The 18162-nt window shown below is 38.8% G+C and overlaps 1 protein-coding gene and 1 long non-coding RNA gene across 5 annotated transcripts in view; one reads left to right on the top strand and one right to left on the bottom strand.

The window, feature by feature from the left end:
* Nucleotides 1–2498: 2498 nt before the first annotated feature.
* Nucleotides 2499–18162, bottom strand: part of pard6a (par-6 family cell polarity regulator alpha) — a 37392-nt gene continuing 21728 nt past the window's right edge. For 3 of the 4 annotated variants that reach the window (XM_008410904.3, XM_008410903.3, XM_008410905.3), the window contains 2 exons: nt 3927–4126; nt 2499–3169 (listed from right to left, as the gene is read on the bottom strand). In XM_008410904.3, coding sequence (XP_008409126.1) covers nt 2869–3169; nt 3927–4126 — 501 coding nt within the window. In that variant the 3' untranslated portion in view covers nt 2499–2868. The remainder of the gene's footprint in view (nt 3170–3926; nt 4127–18162) is intronic. The other variant, XM_017305521.2, reaches the window with a different exon arrangement.
* Nucleotides 13763–14341, top strand: LOC145551890 (uncharacterized). Its single transcript, XR_014087754.1, has 3 exons — nt 13763–13812; nt 13900–14018; nt 14155–14341. It is a non-coding gene; the product is annotated as an uncharacterized LOC145551890 (long non-coding RNA).

Genomic DNA, 18162 nt, shown 5'->3' with positions numbered 1-18162 from the left:
ATCCTTCTGAGGCTTTTATTTATTTATTTTACTTTTTTCAGTCAGTTAAATCAAATTTTTATCCCATGTTGAATAAATGCAATACAGGTAGCTGCCTAGTAATTATGCTCACTTTAACAGCAGGAGCTGACATACCTAGATCAAACTCTTTTTCATTACACACATCACCTGCTCTGCCTAAGTCCATTAAGATTCAAGTTTATCCAGATTGGAGTCATAAAATATACCTAAAGGTTTGGTATGCAACAATTGCAGTTTTCTGATCACCCATCTCTAAAAATCCCAATCTGCTAATTTTGTGGCTCATACTCTTGCCAAAGTCTACAAAGACAGAAAGAAGAAGAAAAAAATTATAAAATGTTGGCAACAGTGGGGTGACTATTACTAACCACACACACAGAGATATGACCTGGTGGGTCTTTATCACAGCAGAGCAGAACTGGACAGTGGATAAGGTTGTTTTTCACATATAAGTAATGGCTGACCTACTAGAAATTAGAATATGCTTAACATACTCACTTTTTAAATAATTGTACACACAATGTAGTTAAGGCTAGGAACCGTAACCAGAATAAGTTTGGCCTCAATGGTGCTATTTATAGCGAGTTCGGTGTTTTGTGCGTTATTTATTTCTCAAAGAATTTATTTCTTCAAGATGCAATTGAAGCGACGCAAAGCTCATCATAAACCACACAGTATGGTGCAGCATCCTGGGTGCTTGGTTTAGGCCACATAATGGATGTACTTTTCTCTTTCATCTAACTTTTTGACAGAGCAACCTTTGAACAACCAGCTTCTTTAACTATACCATTTTACTGTAACCCATAATAACCAACAAAAACAAAAGCTTAAAATATACCACCTGTGTATCTGTGTTGAATTCTGAATTGAATTTGAATTTTCTGATGTATGAAAAATAGTAAAGCAGCAAACACACTAGTTGTAGTTTTGGCAAGACTGGCATCACTCAAGGCTCTTCCGCTCTGCATATTGAGTTGTAAGTCAAACAATCAAATATTTTGGGACAGTTTTCACAAAACAAAAAACCTGTCTATTGAACATGACATGGTGAGAGCAGTGTCTTAATGTGCTGTGTTACATCTGCTTCCTTCTACTAACCATCACTTATAGTTAATATTTAGATGTTCAGAATATTTTTTTCTTATGTTGAGCTGTCAATATCTTACTTGCAGTTGGTAACTCTCAAGAATATTTTCAATCAAACCACTTCCAGAGGACCAGCCAAAACCACTGGTGCTCAGGAAGAGCTAGATCTTCCTGAGCACCAGTGTTTCTGTGTTTCCATACAGAGAAGCCCCTGGCCCCGTGGCCGAGTAGGCAACTTCATTGGGAACAGCATCCAAACCAGAGCTTGTGAGAGTCATGGTTAAAACATCATAAATTCTCTTCAGTTGTCAAATCTAATCCTCGATGGCCAGCGTCCTTCCAACCTTTAGATGCATCTCCTTTTCAACACACCTGTGCTAAATACTGAGGTCGTTAGCAGGACTCCGGAAAACTTGACTACATAATGATGCGACATGTTGATCAATCAATGCTGGTCTGAACAGATGAGTTTTCAGTGATCTTGATGTCAGGAGGGAAGGCAACACAACTTTCTTTTTCATATTACATATTGCACACTGCAAACTTAGTGTACCAAGTCTGCAGTGTGTGTGCGTGTATGTGTGTGTGTGTTCAGTCTGTGTATGTCAGCCGCGCTTGGTTCCAGTCTGTCCGTTTCCCTATTTAATGTTCACACATTTGATTTAGAATGTGTGAACATTAGAGTTGCACTCCCTTTAGAGTTGCACTCATGCCGAATATAGGCCTAACTTTCTCCTCTTATTTGACATTCAAACCACTAGACATTATTTCTGGCCACTTTTTATTTTATAGTTTTCATAAATAATGACTTCATTTAATTTATTTTTGTCAAACTGGATGTGTTGCCTAACGCATATTAAGCATGGCATTTCGAGGTAAAATAATAATTAAAATGACAGAACTGTTTGAATAAATACCATTGTAAACATATTCACTGAGTAATGACAGCCATAATTTAAACCACTTTCATTTTCACCACTGAACCTTCTGGTTGTCTAGATAGAGGCTGTTTAACGAGTTAACAAATGCAAGTTAGATACTGACTACTCATAACCTCTACAAAGAAACCCACTTTTGAAAAAAATCTCAGCTGATCATTCTGGTCACTGGGTCAGTAATAGATGTAATTGAGCATTGAGAATTACAAGCTTCTGGTCAAAGATTAATACAGCAGAACTGGCCACTTCCGTCATGTGTGCTGTAGAATCCATAAAATGTAGGCATCACAAATGAAAACAAAACATAAAATGTCAAGACAACATTGAAAGCATTGAGTTATATAGCTATGAAAATGACTCTGATTTGCCCAGAACTAAGTTATTAAGTTATTACCATAAAAATGGTGAAAACAGAGTGTTACAAAGGTCACTGACTCCCTTAGAGATCACATAGTAGGTGCTAAACTGGTTTATTGTTTGCAGTTCTTCTGTTCTCATTCACAGTCAGCAGTTCAAAATATCAATCAAATAATTTCCATAATTACTTCACTATAATAAAAGAATACATAATTACTCTCTGCTTACAGAACCTGATAATGAAGCTACCTATAGAAGCCCAGCTCCATGTAACCCGTCATTCTGGTTCTGCTCTCTGGAAAGCGATGGAGAGTCCAGAACGCTGGCGCTGTTCTCAACAATGTCTGTGGTCAAAAGGAAAACCTTTAAAAGTAAAGGTGCAACTGATCTGCTTATCAGATGTCAAGTTTACAAAATCATGTCTTAATTGTTCCACAGTCAGAAGTTGTTGCCATGGTTACATGTGTCACAGTGTTATTACGTTGCCATCTTCTTTCATGCTCTCCTGGCTGCTGCTGACTGAGTGTGCGGAGCCGCCGTTGTGATGGGACATCATGGTGGAGCTGTGGCTCAGCGAGGCGCCGAGGCTGTTTGGCATGGACACACTCAGTGGGATCGCGCTGTGTTGCCCTTTATGGGGAGAGTCCCTGTTCAGGGTGCTGCTGTTAGTGATTGGGAAGTATTTATTGTGCGACAGGCAGTCATTCTCCAGAATGACGTCACCGTCATCATCTTCCTCGTAACTGTCTCCCTCGGCGATGCTGCTGCTGTGGTAAGAACACACAACGTGGGAAAATACTGAGAACCAGTATGTAATTTTAAAAAAAGAAAAAAAAGTAAATCTCATCTTTCGTTTCCTCAAATGTTTCACTTTATTATTTTACACATTTCTTTCTACATGGTAAGAGTGTTCGATGTTATGATATAAAAATATTGGGAAAAACTCTACTATAAAGAAAAATCTAGCATCCTCTGCAACAATTGCAATTTTTGGCCGATCGCTGATCACTGATCTTTAAAAAGCCCGACTTGTTGATTCAGAGTTTGGTTGATACCAATTTTTTTTTTGTCTGAAATGTTGCTAAATATAGCAAGAACGTAGCCGAGTTGGCAAAAATGAGGTGATTATTACTAACTAAAAACATGCAGACATAACCTAGTGGGCCAGTGTGTCAGTCAAACCTCACTGCAGAGCCACAGAGGACAGTGACTGATTTTTAGACCTTTGCTACAGTAGAAAAGAGTGGTGGATAACATTGGCTTCACATGTAAGTATCGACCAAGACTATTGAACTGTTTAAATATTAAATTAGCATGAAACATGAAAAGTTCATGACATCTAGAATATATTAGCCAACAATTATTGCACTCCAACTACTGTGCACACACTTGTAACAATATATCCACTGTATATTGTGCGGCCTTAATGTGGATGCTGCTGGAAGACTTACTTAATGGCTCCAGTAAACAAACAGTATAGTTAAATATATAATCTCAGATGTATAGATGGTGGTGAGGTCCTACCTTGCAGTGATAGGGTTGCTCTGAGAGGCAGGACTTGGGGAGTCATGTGATAGTGCAGAGCCTACGGATCCACCCGAGCCCACAGAACCAGAGTGACCCATCAAGTTTTTACTCCCACGAGGTGGAACATTGTTTCTCTGGTTAGCTGGTTTCACAGTCACAATCAAGTTGTGACTGTTAGCCACCATCATGTCTGTGACCTGAAATGACAGAAAGACTGCTCAAAAAGTACAAATACACTACAACAGTGAAAGGATCTGTGAAGACTAAGAATTCTCTTTGTTTTTACTGACAAACACCAACAAAAAAAGCTCTTCTAAGCTAACTGAACTGAATCAGTTAGATGTCAATCTGTTCCCCTGTCTTCTACCCAAGCACTTGTATACAAACCATCTCATACTAGGCATGAGCTAGCCTGGCTATAACCTTCCTGTACAATATGCTAAAAGTCTGGGCTTTCTCCCCTTTGGTTGGATTCCCTCCAATTCTCCTTCTGTTTGCCAATCAGTGAACAGAAGGAGAAGATGTGAGCGATTATGCTGATTTTGTGCGCTGTTTTAGAATTGTAGTGATGGAAGAGGAGGAAGTGAAGGACGCCGTTCAGTCCATGTTGGTCACGCTTCCAATTAATATTAACAGCTCGGAGAAGCCATCCATCCATCCATTATCTTTACACCCTTGTCCCTTAGTGGGGTCGGGAGGGTTTGCTGGTGCCTATCTCCAGCTAACGTTCCGGGCGAGAGGCAGGGTACACCCTGGACAGGTCGCCAGTCTGTCGCAGGGCAACACAGAGACACACAACCATGCACACACACTCACACCTAGGGACAATTTGGAGAGGCCAATTAACCCGACAGTCACGTTTTTGGACTGTGGGAGGAAACCGGAGTAACTGGAAAAAATCCACGCATGCACAGGGAGAACATGCAAACTCCACGCAGAAAGACCGGGGCCGGGAATCGAACCCAGAACCTTCTTGCTGCAAGGCAACAGCTCTACCAACTGCACCACTGTGCTTGAGAAGCAATGAGACCTAAATTCTGAACACCATGCATCCCAGTTTTCCATGTCTGGCATATAACCATTCATTTTAGCTTTTAAACTGCACTCTTAGAAATGGCTGTAAATTTACAGCGGAATTCCAGCAGTAACATACTGTTATTCCAAAATACGGTAGGATATTGTCAATTTGATGTCTTCTCTTGTCACAATCAAGACTAACGACTGGCAGTAAACTACCGCAAAATAATTGTACAATACAGTTTTTTCCTAGGCAAGACATTTTATTTGTATTTGCATCTTAGAGAACCAGCATTTAAAGACAATATTAAACTGGAAGAAAAAAAAATACTTTCTGTCATGATTGAATGAATTATGTTTATGTCCACCAGGTGGCGAGCATGAGTTCATGAGAATGTATAAATGTAAGGAACACGACAACAGAAGCAGAGAGTCTTAGTGAGTCGAGGCCGATACACCTGTGAGCAGATTGGTGAGCAGACCTTGACGAAAGATGCTTTAATAAAAGCATCTGTACCTAACACTTCGTCTGTCTTTATCAAGCACGAATATAACATGGTGTCAGGAGTAAACTAAGAAGCCGACTATGGAGCTGAAACCACCGGAGAGCTTGAAGCTGACGGGAAACGTGGATGAGAACTGGCGTGCTTTCAAACAACGCTTTCAACTGTATGTCGCCGCGATGGGATTGGAGACAAAGCCGGAGCCAAGAAAGGTAGCGATGTTGCTGACCATAGCGGGAGCGCAGGCTTTGTATTTGTGTTTGATGAAGCGGAAGACAAAGAAAAGTTGGATGTTGTGCTGAGTAAATTTGACGCTCACTGTTCACCCAAGAAGAATGAATGCTATGAGAGATACGTGTTTCGTTCCCGGATGCAGACCCAGCATGAACATTTCGATAACTTTCTGACAGATTTGAAAGTAAAAGCTCAGTCATGCAATTTTGGCCTGCTGAAGGACTCGATGGTCAGAGATCAGATCGTCTTTGGAGTGCGTGATGGGAAGCTCAGAGAGAGACTGCTGAGAGAAGTGGATCTGACCCTGGAAACAGCTGTAAAGATGTGCCGGGCAAGCGAACTGTCTCTACAGCAAGTGAGGACATTTTCTGAACTTTCTTCAGGAACTACTTCACAGTACAGTGACGGAGCAGTGGCAGTGGGAGCGGTGTCCTGCCAGAAGAAACGCCATGCTCAGATGAGGCAGCTGCAAGAGGAAGCCATTATCAACTGTAAGCGCTGCGGGTCACGGCATAAAGTGAGACAATGTCCTGCTTATGGTAAGCAGTGTTTGAATTGCCGTGGAAAGAATCATTTCGCAAAGCAATGCTTTATGAAGAGAAAAGAAGAAAAGAGGAATCGTGTAAACTTAGTAGATGAAACTGACTTAAGTGACAAATTCTTTATTGGTGTTGTGAATTGTGAAAATGAGTCACAAAAAGTGCAGTATGTGGACAGAGATGATAAATGGACAATTCTTTTGTTGATAAATGGAATTACAATCAAGTTCAGATTGGACACAGGTGCTAAGGCTAATCTCATAAGCATGTCTGATATAAAAGAAATGCAAGTAAAACCTCACATAAAAGAAGTAAAATCGGGCCTAAGAGACTATAATGGACAATTAATTGAGTGCATTGGCACATGTGAGCTTAATGTGACAGTTAAAGGAACAAAACATCTTGTGTTCTTCTCAGTTGTAAAGGAGGATCGTGAGTCACTTTTAGGTGATAAATCCTGTGAAGAACTTGGACTAGTGAAAAGAGTTTATCACATAAACACTGAATTGACTGAACCTAATAACTCTGTTGATGCCATGATTCAAGAATATGAGGATGTTTTTCAAGGATTAGGTGCTGTACCCTACACATACAAGATTCAGCTGAGAGAGAATGCTCAGCCTGTAGTTCATGCTGCACGTCGTATTCCAGTACCTTTACGAGAGGGGTTGAAAAAAGAGTTGGAGAGAATGACCAGGTTGAGAGTCATTCAGAAAGTGGAAGAGCCCACTGATTGGGTTAATTCCATTGTGGTTACCAAGAAAAAGAATGGAGAATTAAGAGTGTGTATGGATCCAAAAGATCTGAATGAGAACATCAGGAGAGAATATTATCAAATACCCATTCGAGAGGAAATAATCAGTGAAATTGCGGGAGCAAGTTATTTCACCAAGTTAGATGCAGCACAAGGGTTTTGGCAAGTGAAGTTGGATGAAAGCAGTACCAAGTATTGTACATTTAACACACCTTTTGGAAGATACTGTTTTCTAAGACTTCCTTTTGGAATAAAATCTGCACCAGAAACATTCCATAGAGCGATGGAGCGGATCATTGAAGGACTGGAAGGAGTGAGAGTCTACATTGATGACATCATCATCTGGGGATCAACAGCTCAAGAACACAATGACAGATTGAGACGCGTCATGGAGCGCATACGGGAAAATGGACTGAAGCTCAATAAAAATAAATGTGAGTTGTCAAAGAAATTATGTTTCTCTGTGACAAACTGTCTGCCCAAGGTGTTCAACCAGATGACAACAAAATAAAAGCCATCTTGAAGATGCCACAGCCTGTGGACAAAACAGGTGTTTTGCGCATCATGGGTATGATCAATTTTATAGGAAAATTCATTCCCAATCTGAGTGCAAAGATGACAAACATTCGCAGACTCTTAAACAATGATAGTCAATTCCAGTGGACAGAACTTCATGAACAAGAGTGGAGGGAACTAAAAAACTATTTGACTACAGAACCAGTACTTACCTTTTACGATCCGACTAAAAAGATTAAACTGTCTACAGATGCCTCAAAAGATGGACTTGGAGCAGTTCTTCTTCAAGCTGAAGATGAACAATGGAAGCCAGTGGCTTATGCGTCCAGAGCCATGACCAAAGCTGAGTGCAAATAAGCACAAATAGAAAAAGAATGCGTGGGGCTGGCTTATGGACTAGAACGGTTTCATAACTATGTGTATGGTCTACCATCTTTTGTAGCTGAAACAGATCACCGACCCTTGGTTGCAATCATCAAAAAACACCTGAATGAGATGTCACCAAGGATTCAGAGGCTTATGATGAAGATGCAAAGGTATGATTTTACACTGATTTACACTCCAGGGAAACATCTGATTCTTGCTGATGCTCTATCCAGAGCTCCTACAGACAATGGTGTAAGTTCAACAGAAGAGGATATTCAGCATCATGTGAACATGGTGTCCACTGTGTTGCCTGTGTCAGACAGCAAGTTAAAGGAAATAGTTGAGGTAACAGCTAAAGACACAGAGTTACAGCTGGTCATGCAGAATATGGATGAAGGATGGCCAATAGGCTCATGTTCACAGTTTTTCAAAGTTAAAGCTGATCTAAGTGTTGTGAATGGACTGTTATTGAAAAACAACAGAATTGTGATTCCACAAGTATTAAGACAGGATATTCTGCAACGGATACATGAGGGTCACCTAGGCATTGAAAAATGTAAAAGAAGAGCTAGAGAATCTGTCTTCTGGCCTGGACTGAATAAGGACATTGAGACGCTAATCAGTAAATGTGATGCATGTCAGACATTTAGAAATAAACAGAGTAAAGAACCTATGATAATAAGTGACATTCCAACATCACCATGGCTGAAAGTAGGACTGGATTTGTTTCATTTTAAAGGAAAAAACTACTTAGTGATCATTGATTACTTTTCAAACTATCCGGAAATGGCTCTATTAGCTAATATGTCATCAAACTGTGTCATAATACATGCTAAATCAATCTTTGCAAGACATGGCATTCCACATATTGTGGTGAGTGATAATGGACCATGTTTTAGAGGCAGAGAATGGCAAGAGTTTATAGAACAGTATGACTTCAAACATGTAACATCAAGTCCACATTATCCACAGTCGAATGGAAAAGCGGAGAAAGGAGTTCATATTCTTAAGCAACCTCTGAAGAAAGCTGCACATAGTAACTCTGACCCGTATCTAGCTTTATTGAGCTACAGATCTTCACCGTTACAATGTGGATTTTCACCTGCTGAACTCTTGATGAATCGGAAGATTCGTACAACTTTGCCAAGTTATGTTAGTAATGAACAAAATGCAAAGAACTCATCAAAGTTGGAGTACAAGTTAAGAAAGCAGAAAGTAAAACAAAAGTCATATTATGACAGATCAACTAAGATTCTACCTCCACTGTCATACAAAGATCCAGTTAGGATTTGGGATGATGAGGGATGGAAAACTAAAGCAACTATTCTGCAAGAAGTAGCACCACGTTCATTTGAAGTGAAAACTGAAGATGGACAAGTTTTGAGACGAAATTGGCGCAGTTTGTTAACTCCATTAGTGGAGTCGAGTGAAGTTTCTAAGGAGTCCCAGATTATTCCTATGACTGAATCACCTATCACTGGAACACCCTGTGACAGTCTTGGGGATAATCTACCTGTGTTGAGAAGATCTACCAGAGTGGTGAAAAAACCTGACAGACTGAACTTATAACAAAAAAAAAAAAAAAAAAAGGAAAAAAAGAAGTTATGTCTATGTTTTGTAATTGATGTGGTAACTGTCTCATGCAATGTATGTTGTTCTTTGATAGGATTCTTTTTGTAACGTTCTTACTTTAAAGAAAGGAGGATGTCATGATTGAATGAATTATGTTTATGTCCACCAGGTGGCGAGCATGAGTTCATGAGAATGTATAAATGTAAGGAACACGACAATAGAAGCAGAGAGTCTTAGTGAGTCGAGGCCGATACACCTGTGAGCAGATTGGTGAGCAGACCTTGACGAAAGATGCTTTAATAAAAGCATCTGTACCTAACACTTCGTCTGTCTTTATCAAGCACGAATATAACACTTTCCATAATCAATCTTTTAGGGAATGAATCAAAATCTACAGAGCATAATCAAAAGTGTTAGATTACCAGTGTTGGTGTTGTATGTTAAAAATACAATGTTAATTAAACACTTATTTAGTCAAATTTAAAGATAGGTTTGTCAGTTTTCTTAAAAAGATGGCGTTTGATAAAGAGTTGCCCCCACAATCGCAACGTATCTGTGACGTCACGTGTTTGCCCAGGAAACAGCAGTATGGCATCTTGTCTGGAGCTTATCATAACAAGGTAGGTTCCCCAAATCTATTAAAACATGCTCTTTTTGTTCTCTTTTTAATGTATTTATGTAATGTAATGGTAATGTATTGTCTCAATGTTTGTAACTCCCTGGCAAACATTATACCACAATGTATGCTGCGTTCATACTGTTATGTATTCTGTATCTCAATAAAGATCTATTAAAAAAAGTAAGTTTCATGTTAAGATCGTCATGTTTTTGATTTTGATTATTTTTTATGAATGCATTAACTTTCTGTTTGCGCAAGAGTATCAACTTATGCTTAACGTAAGTTTATTTTTTTGGATGTCGCGGTACGACTGTTCAGTACAGAGGTGCTCAAGTCCAGTCCTTGAGAGCTGCTATCCTGCAACTTTCAAATGCTTCCCTGCGCCAATTAGCACACCTGAATCAAATGAAAGGCTGGTTAGCAGGTCTGTTCAGAGCTGATCCTGGTCTGTTGGAGTAAAGATACATCGAAAAGTTGCAGGACGGTAGCTCTCGAGGACTGGATGTGAGCACTAGTGATGGGTAAATGAGGCGTCATGAGGCGTTTTGACTCATAGCAACACTGTATTGATACTGTGTCGATACTGTGTCACTCAACACTGACACCTGCTGGACATTAAAAATTCCTACAGGCAACGTAGTGATTGGATGACCAAGTCTATACAATAAAATTTAAGTCTTTGTATTTTATTGAATATTATATGTTGTATTATGTCATATCTTCAGTTACATTTAAAATATATTTGATATACAGTCAATAAAGAATGTGAACATGTACCTTAAAGTAAAAATTTAAGTGAATGTGTTTGGAATGAGGATGCATGGACTGTTTTTTCCCCACATATTTTTATAAAAAAAAAAGTTTTTACAACCTTTTGAAATTAAGCGTGTTAAGCTTTTTTGACAAAACTTCTGCTATAGAAAAAAATTAAGTAAACACAGCGAACCCTTGTTTTTCTTAAGGGTTGCGTTCCGAAAATAACCCGTGATAGGCGAAATCCGTGAAGTAGTTACCTTTATTTTTTACAATTATTACACAGCATAAATAAATACTCTACATTGAAACCAAAGAACAAAACCTGTTTTCAGGTCAGCGGTTGTGCGTGTGCATCAATCGGGCCTTAATGTGATCCGCAGTCATGGCATTACAGCGTCTCCTCCAAGCTGCTTTGCGAGATTCACAGCTGTACCTACGGCAGAGCGATGGATCTCATCAAACGAGCCTCCGGTCAGGTTCTGCTGCCTCTGGCCACAGTTTTTTTTTCCAGCAGAGATTGAAAGTTTCAGTTTCCATCTCCTGAATGGCCAATCTGTATTAAACACCGTAACGTTATTGGCACTCAGGTAGCGGGGAGACTGTTTTTACCAATCATATGGTCAATTAGGATGAAGAACACTGTGGAGGAAAAAAACTGCACGAAAAAACTGCACAAAAAAATCTGCGAAGCAGCGATACCGTGAAAAGTGAACATCAAGGGTTCACTGTATATGAAATAATTTATAAAAAGCAACCGAGTAATTTGTAGAATGGCTGCATATCTGAGTTTATCCTCAGCATTGAAAAGGTGGATTTATTTAAATAAGACAGTTTAGTTAAACATATGCGACACTTAACCTGCAGAACATGATATGAAATTAACTAAAAGTCAGTTTCAGCTGAATTTGGGTTCAGATAGATTAAGTAGAAACTGACAAGAACCGGATGAAACGACAAAAATGAAAACAAATTTATTTTCCAATATAAGATCAAAATGGTCACATGCTGCGGAAAGATTTTCTTTGAAGCTGCTCCATAGATGACAATGTAAAAGATCAAGAATTTGTTTGGCAAATGCTTTTGACAGATTCGCTTCCTTATAAACACAGTTTGGCATCCAGTGTCATTTCGAAACAGTTCCTGTATTGCTCACGTGACTTGCTGAAACCAACACTATTTATATTCTCCGACACGGGTGTTGGTCTATGGGCTTGATGCATGCGCCGACGCATCGGTGTTGCTGGACACATCACTAGTGAGCACCCATGGATTATTATTTTTGTTAGCAGCTAAAGCTAGCCAAGCAGATGTAGCACGGGGTGTCGGGTGGTTAAACGAACATTAAAATTGTCAGAAAGGCCATTTGAGTTATTTAGCTGCGGAGTCGTTTCCTTGAAGTTTTCGGCTATAGATGGCATAATGCGGAGAGTGGTTGTGCTTGGCCGGTGGTTTGATATATGCGATTAAAGCTAAGCCAAAAATGTTTTTATCTTTATAAATAATAATGATAATATATAATTACATATTGGCTGACTCTTTTTTTCTTCATTAGTATGTCATGTTGGTGACTGAGGCCTGTCATGATGACTTCAGCACATTTCTTCTGACAGGTTGGCAGAAGAAATGCTGTCCAGAATGTTTCTATAAGCTGATTAATTTTTATTATGCCTAATGTCTGAGTTGTGTTCATGGTAATTATTTCTGACATTTTTATGCTTTATGATGTAGGTCAGGGGTGCCCAATACGTCGATAGCGATCGCGGAAAGGTTTTGAGTCGATCATGACAGGTGACAAACTGAACGCCGCCAGGACGCTGAGGCCAGCACTTCCTCTTCTGATAGGCTTATAAAAATATTCACTAAGATTCTAAACGTTTGTAGCTTCATTAAAAAAGAATAATTATAAAAAGTCAACAAAACATGTTAAAATTAATAATCTCAGTAATTATTGTTTGAACAAGGTGTTGCGCAATTCAGTGCGTTTCGGTTCCATTAACAAAAAGAAAGAGGGGAAAAAAAGGCAACTCAAAGACCGACTGATGAGCAGAGCAGGAGTTTAAATTAGCTACTCAACCACCGCTGTGTTCATGAGAGGCTTATTAATAATAATAATAAATATCAAGTCTGGAAACCTGATATCGTAACGACTGAATTATGTGATTTTAATGTAATCTTTGCTCGGCTTGCGGGGCGCAGGCAGTTGCCACGGCAACGGATGTGCTTAAACAACAAAGAGAGAGAGATAGTAAAAAGGTAGGAGTGGTTTTGAGTTGATTGTCTTTTCGGATTGTTTTACCTTTGTTTACCTTTGCTGTGGCTCATTACACCGGCTGTAGTTTCTGAACGTTCAATAAACGACAAACTTGGACTAATTACCTCATTCGTTTGTGAGCATACGTCACAACAAACATCAAATAGGACAAATATACACTGCTCAAAAAAATAAAGGGAACACTTAAACAACACAATATAACTCCAAGTAAATCAAACTTCTGTGAAATCAAACTGTCCACTTAGGAAGCAACACTGATTGACAATGGGGACCCTCGTCGGGTCAATCAGTGTTGTTTCCTAAGTAACTTCAGAAGATTTGCCTTTACCTTTACTGGGCTCTTTGGTTCCTCCTATCATTCTGTAGTTTCTCATATTGAGGTCATCAAACCAAATTTCAGATCTACCATGACTGACTGACACCTGCTCTCGTCAGGTTTGCAACCAGCTTCTGACTGAAAAACCAGTAAGCTGCTACCAGTGTCAGAATCTCACTGAGGAAGAAACTGGATTAGGTTTTCTGTCACTTTATTATTTCTGCCATTACTGATGTATATTCGCATATAAAATAAGTCAATAGAGTTTAATTTGCAATTTTTATGTCTTTGTGTAATGAGGTAGATCTAAGGCGGCTGGTGAGAGAAAAAGTAGTTCTTGCTCTCAAAAAGTTTGGGCACCCCTGTTGTAGGTGGTGAAAAATGCTCTACAGGGTAAACCGGGTGGACAAAGTATTTTGGTGGGTCTGGTTAGTTTTGCTCACTTCTCTTCAAAATGTTTATTTATTATCCTAATGTGTCTGCTATTTATCCTGTTGTCCCTCCAGGCTGGGAAAACCAGGCATTCTTCTGTTGGTTCATGTGCTTCGTCCTACATCCAAAGGCCACAAGAAGAATCCAAAACAGCTCATGTCAAACTGTGGACCATGTTTTCAGATATGTGCAGGTATGTGGTTATTCTAATTATCATATTTCTTTGTAGAACCACTTTCTCATTGGCTTTGTTTGCTATCTGAATGTAGCTGTGCTGCTAAATATATTTAATAATTTTTATTATGCGTCGTCTTATCATTATGTCAAAGATGCAAGCCAGTGTTGAAGCCTTCCTCATTGCCGTGCAACCAGGACAGCCCTTCCTCCTGCATGTTGGTGAAAACAAGAGCAGCACCAAAGACACTTCATCATCAGTGATCACAAGATCATCCAAAGTAGCTTTTAATGAACTTTCAAAGCACACTTCATCTTCAGTGCAAACTTCTGTAAATTAATACAGCCTACGGTTTTCAACATTGATGTGACTTGCACAACAATTGAGGAGTTTAAGATCCTTGCTTTTACTTTACCTGGCAGCGTGGACACTCTTTATTATGATGATCATTTAAATGTATACTGTATCAATGAGAGGATTTGTTTTATGTTCTTCCAATTAAGGACTTGATTTATCACAGTCCCTGTGGCAAGTAGTTTTCTGCATGGTCAGCATTGAAGGCCATATTGTCTTTGAGAGGGTCCAGCTGACATTCCAGACAGGACAGCGTTGTCCATCTTCTACATCTTCAATCTCCAATATCATCATGAGGCAGCCAAGACTTTGGAGTTCATTCAACGGTAAAACCACTCCTATGATTTTTTTACAATGAGCAAAATACAATGACATGGTTTAAAAGTTTTAAAGCAAGTTATGATTGACATTTGACAAAGGTGGTGATGTTTTCTCTTTAGGTTATTAAAAACGGCTTTATTTATATATTGTACCAGCTGTATTCAGAATGCCACACTATTTATATTCTCAGGAATTTTCCCATTTTTTATTTTGTTTTTTAGTCGCTTTGTTGGGATTAACCCAGAAAGGGGCACAAAAGCCGGTCATGGGAAGATGGTATCCAAAAAGACTGGTAAGACCATTCAAAAGAAAAAGTGACATGAATGAACTGCAACTTGTAAAACATGCAAGAAGAGAATACCGGATGGAGATGCCACGCCGTCCAACTTTGTCCGGCATTTGAAGCTTCACAAAGATCGGTAGGTGGCACTTTTCTTTTGCTGTAAGATAGTTGACTTTAGCTAACTCCGGGTGAAATTGGTGATGATTTACCATAAATCCGGTCCTTCAAATGCCTCCACAAATAATGTGCACCGTGTTAGCTCAGGAAGCCGGTGGATAGTGAGCGGGGCTCCGGAACAGAAAGCAGATTCTGGAGCTGAACTCAGGGAACAGAGTCTCTCTGTCCCATTATGACGACGTATCGTCTAAGGATGGTTGGTGTATTTGAAGACATCTACGTTGGGAAATTATATTGACAATATATTGTTTACTGCAGTCAGTGCATTAAGTCAACTGTTTTTGACTTGATGCACTGACCGGCATGACTGTCACATGTCGCACAGAACCCATTTCCAAGTATTATAGCTTTGCTGGAAAAACAAATAAAAAAAAAATCCCGTTTTCTTTTGGCCATCTTTCAAAAATTTCTGTAAAAACAAAAATTATACAATCTCACTGACCCTGAATATAACACTAAGTGGGATAGTTAACTGAGTAGGACATAAAATAATGAGCTCATTATTTTGTGTTTAGTGATTCTGACCAGCTTGATTCACACAACATGTTTTTATCAATATTGAGATGTGAAATTGGCTGTAGATTTAACCCACTTGGCCTGACAGATATTTATTTTACCATCACATCCAAATTCAAAACCACTCCACTTTATTTGCAATGATTTTGATTTTTTCATGTGGTTTATTTGTTAAAACAGACCAAATACAGTGACTGTCCCAAATAAATGTTGTGTTTAGAATATCTGGCCCATATTTACGGAGGACTGAAACTAACATACTTAGAAATAAAAGCAGAAAAATAAATGCACCAGACCTTCCTGAGTTTACGTGTGATAACTTCATATATACTTATTTAATTTTTTGAAAACTTTTTTCATTGAATATCAAGTTTAACAGAACTGCGCAATAAAGAGGTCCAATTTAAAAATGTTTTTCATACTTTGTGTTCTCATGTCATTTGAGATGTCATTATCTCAAATGACATGTTCTATCATTTGAGATGAATACAGATTTTAAAAAGAACAAATGGTCTATTATTTGAATTTTATGTATAATTGCAAATTATATAAAAAAATAAAATAAAAACGACTCGAAATTACTTGAAATTAAAGGTTCCTGACTTTAGACTTGACTCGACTTTTGCCTGTCTTGACTTGAGACTTGACTTGACTTGACCGTCTTTACTTGAGACTTGACTTGGACTTGGGGACAGAGACTTGAGACTTACTTGAGACTTGCAACAGTGACTTGGTCACACCTCTGGGAAGAACCACAGAGCACTGATAAATTAAAAGCACATCTTCTGAAGTTGGGATGTTTTTCCTCCAACAGGTTCCAGAGGAATCACCTCAAACCAGATGTTGGACTGAATTTTATTTCAATGTTATTTGTGAATGTTAGAACCTCATTTTCAACAGTTTAGCTACAAAGTTGAAAAAGGTTATTATTTTGGAGAAAGTGTCATCAACATTTCCACTAAATAAGAGGTAAAAAATTAGTTTGATAGAGGAAAAGTCTCTCAGACTGAGCTCAAAGCAAGATGCCCAAACTACATTTTTTTAAATATTAGACAATTAATTTAATTTCACATAATTATTGCGGTAGTATCACGCATTTATTTGTTAAATACTTAATGAAACATATTTACCGTGTTTGATGTTTGTTGTGAATAACATAATACTCACAGACGAACGAGATAATTAGTAAAAGTTTGTCGTTTATTGAACATTCAGAAACTACAGCAGCTGTGATGAGCCACAGCAAAGGTAAACAAAGGTAAAACAACCCAAACAGGTGATCAACTCAAAACCACTCGCACCTTTTTATTCTCCGTCTCTCTTTGTCATTTAAGCGCACCCGCTGCCATGGCAACCACCTGCGCTCCGCAAGCCGAGCAGAGATTACTTTAAAAACAGTCTGTTACAATATTAGGTTTTCAGGCTTGATATTTATTTAGCGATTATTAATAAGCGCTCCCTGAACACAGCGGTGGTTGATTAGTTCATTTTAAACTCCTGCTCTGCTAGTAATTTTGGTAATGGAAGCGAAACGCACAGAATTGTGCAACACCTTGTTGAAACAATAATTACTAAGATTATTATTTTTGTTTATCATTAATTGTTTTGTTGATTTTTGTTGTTGTTCTTTAATAAAGTTACGAATGTTTTGATAAGGAGCCAGAGGAGGACGTGCTGGTTTCAGCCCCCTGGCGGCGTTCAGTTTGTCACCTAATGTCGAGATCGACTAAAAACCTTCTGTGATCGACATATTGCACCGCTTCTCTAGCAACGCATGAACAGTTCAGAAACAATATGAAATAGGAAAAAAGCTATTTATTAACTGATTAAGTCGTGTTTTAGATTGTTCTTGAAAAACTAATCAGTCACGGCTGATTAGTGGTGCACTCACAGCTGCACAGTGAACCCATTGATTTTTTACAGCAGACAGCCACTCCCCTTTCTTGCAGGTACTGCTTACCCCCGCTAAATCTTTTAGGGGTACTTGGTACCCTACCGTACCCGCCTACTTCCACCCCTGGGGTTAACCCCATCACTAACCCCAATCGCAAATGTTAGCGATTGGGTGATGGGTGATTGGATGATCAATCATTTCTCAGCAGCTGAGAGCCCAGATCCTCTGGATGAAGCAAATAGCGTCGAACAAGGTCTGGTTCTTACCAGATCAGACATGGGCTTCTAAACAGCATTAAGTTATAGCAATAGTTCTTAAAAGCTGCAGTTTTAAAAAAAAATGAAAAAATGTTGTTATGTTCTCTATACAAAAATGGATTTTAGAGGTCAGTAGTTTATGCATATTATGCTACAAACTATTTTTGATGCTATTCAAGAAGAGAGATTTTACACAACAATTACGGACTTTATTTAGCTCACTTTGCCACTCGATGTTCTATGAGTAGATGAACTGAGGTAAAGTTTAACTTGTTTTCATCTGCACTGAATTTTTGAAAAAGAATTTTCTGAAAACATTTGAGCAGTCTGATTGTCTCTGTGGATTTGGCTTGGCTCACA

This window comes from Poecilia reticulata, chromosome 6 (assembly GCF_904066995.2).
Source record: "Poecilia reticulata chromosome 6, P_reticulata-male-v2, whole genome shotgun sequence".
Lineage (NCBI taxonomy): Eukaryota > Metazoa > Chordata > Actinopteri > Cyprinodontiformes > Poeciliidae > Poecilia > Poecilia reticulata.
The sequence above is the reverse complement of the archived record's forward strand: the minus strand, read 5'-3'. Positions and strand labels throughout refer to the sequence as shown.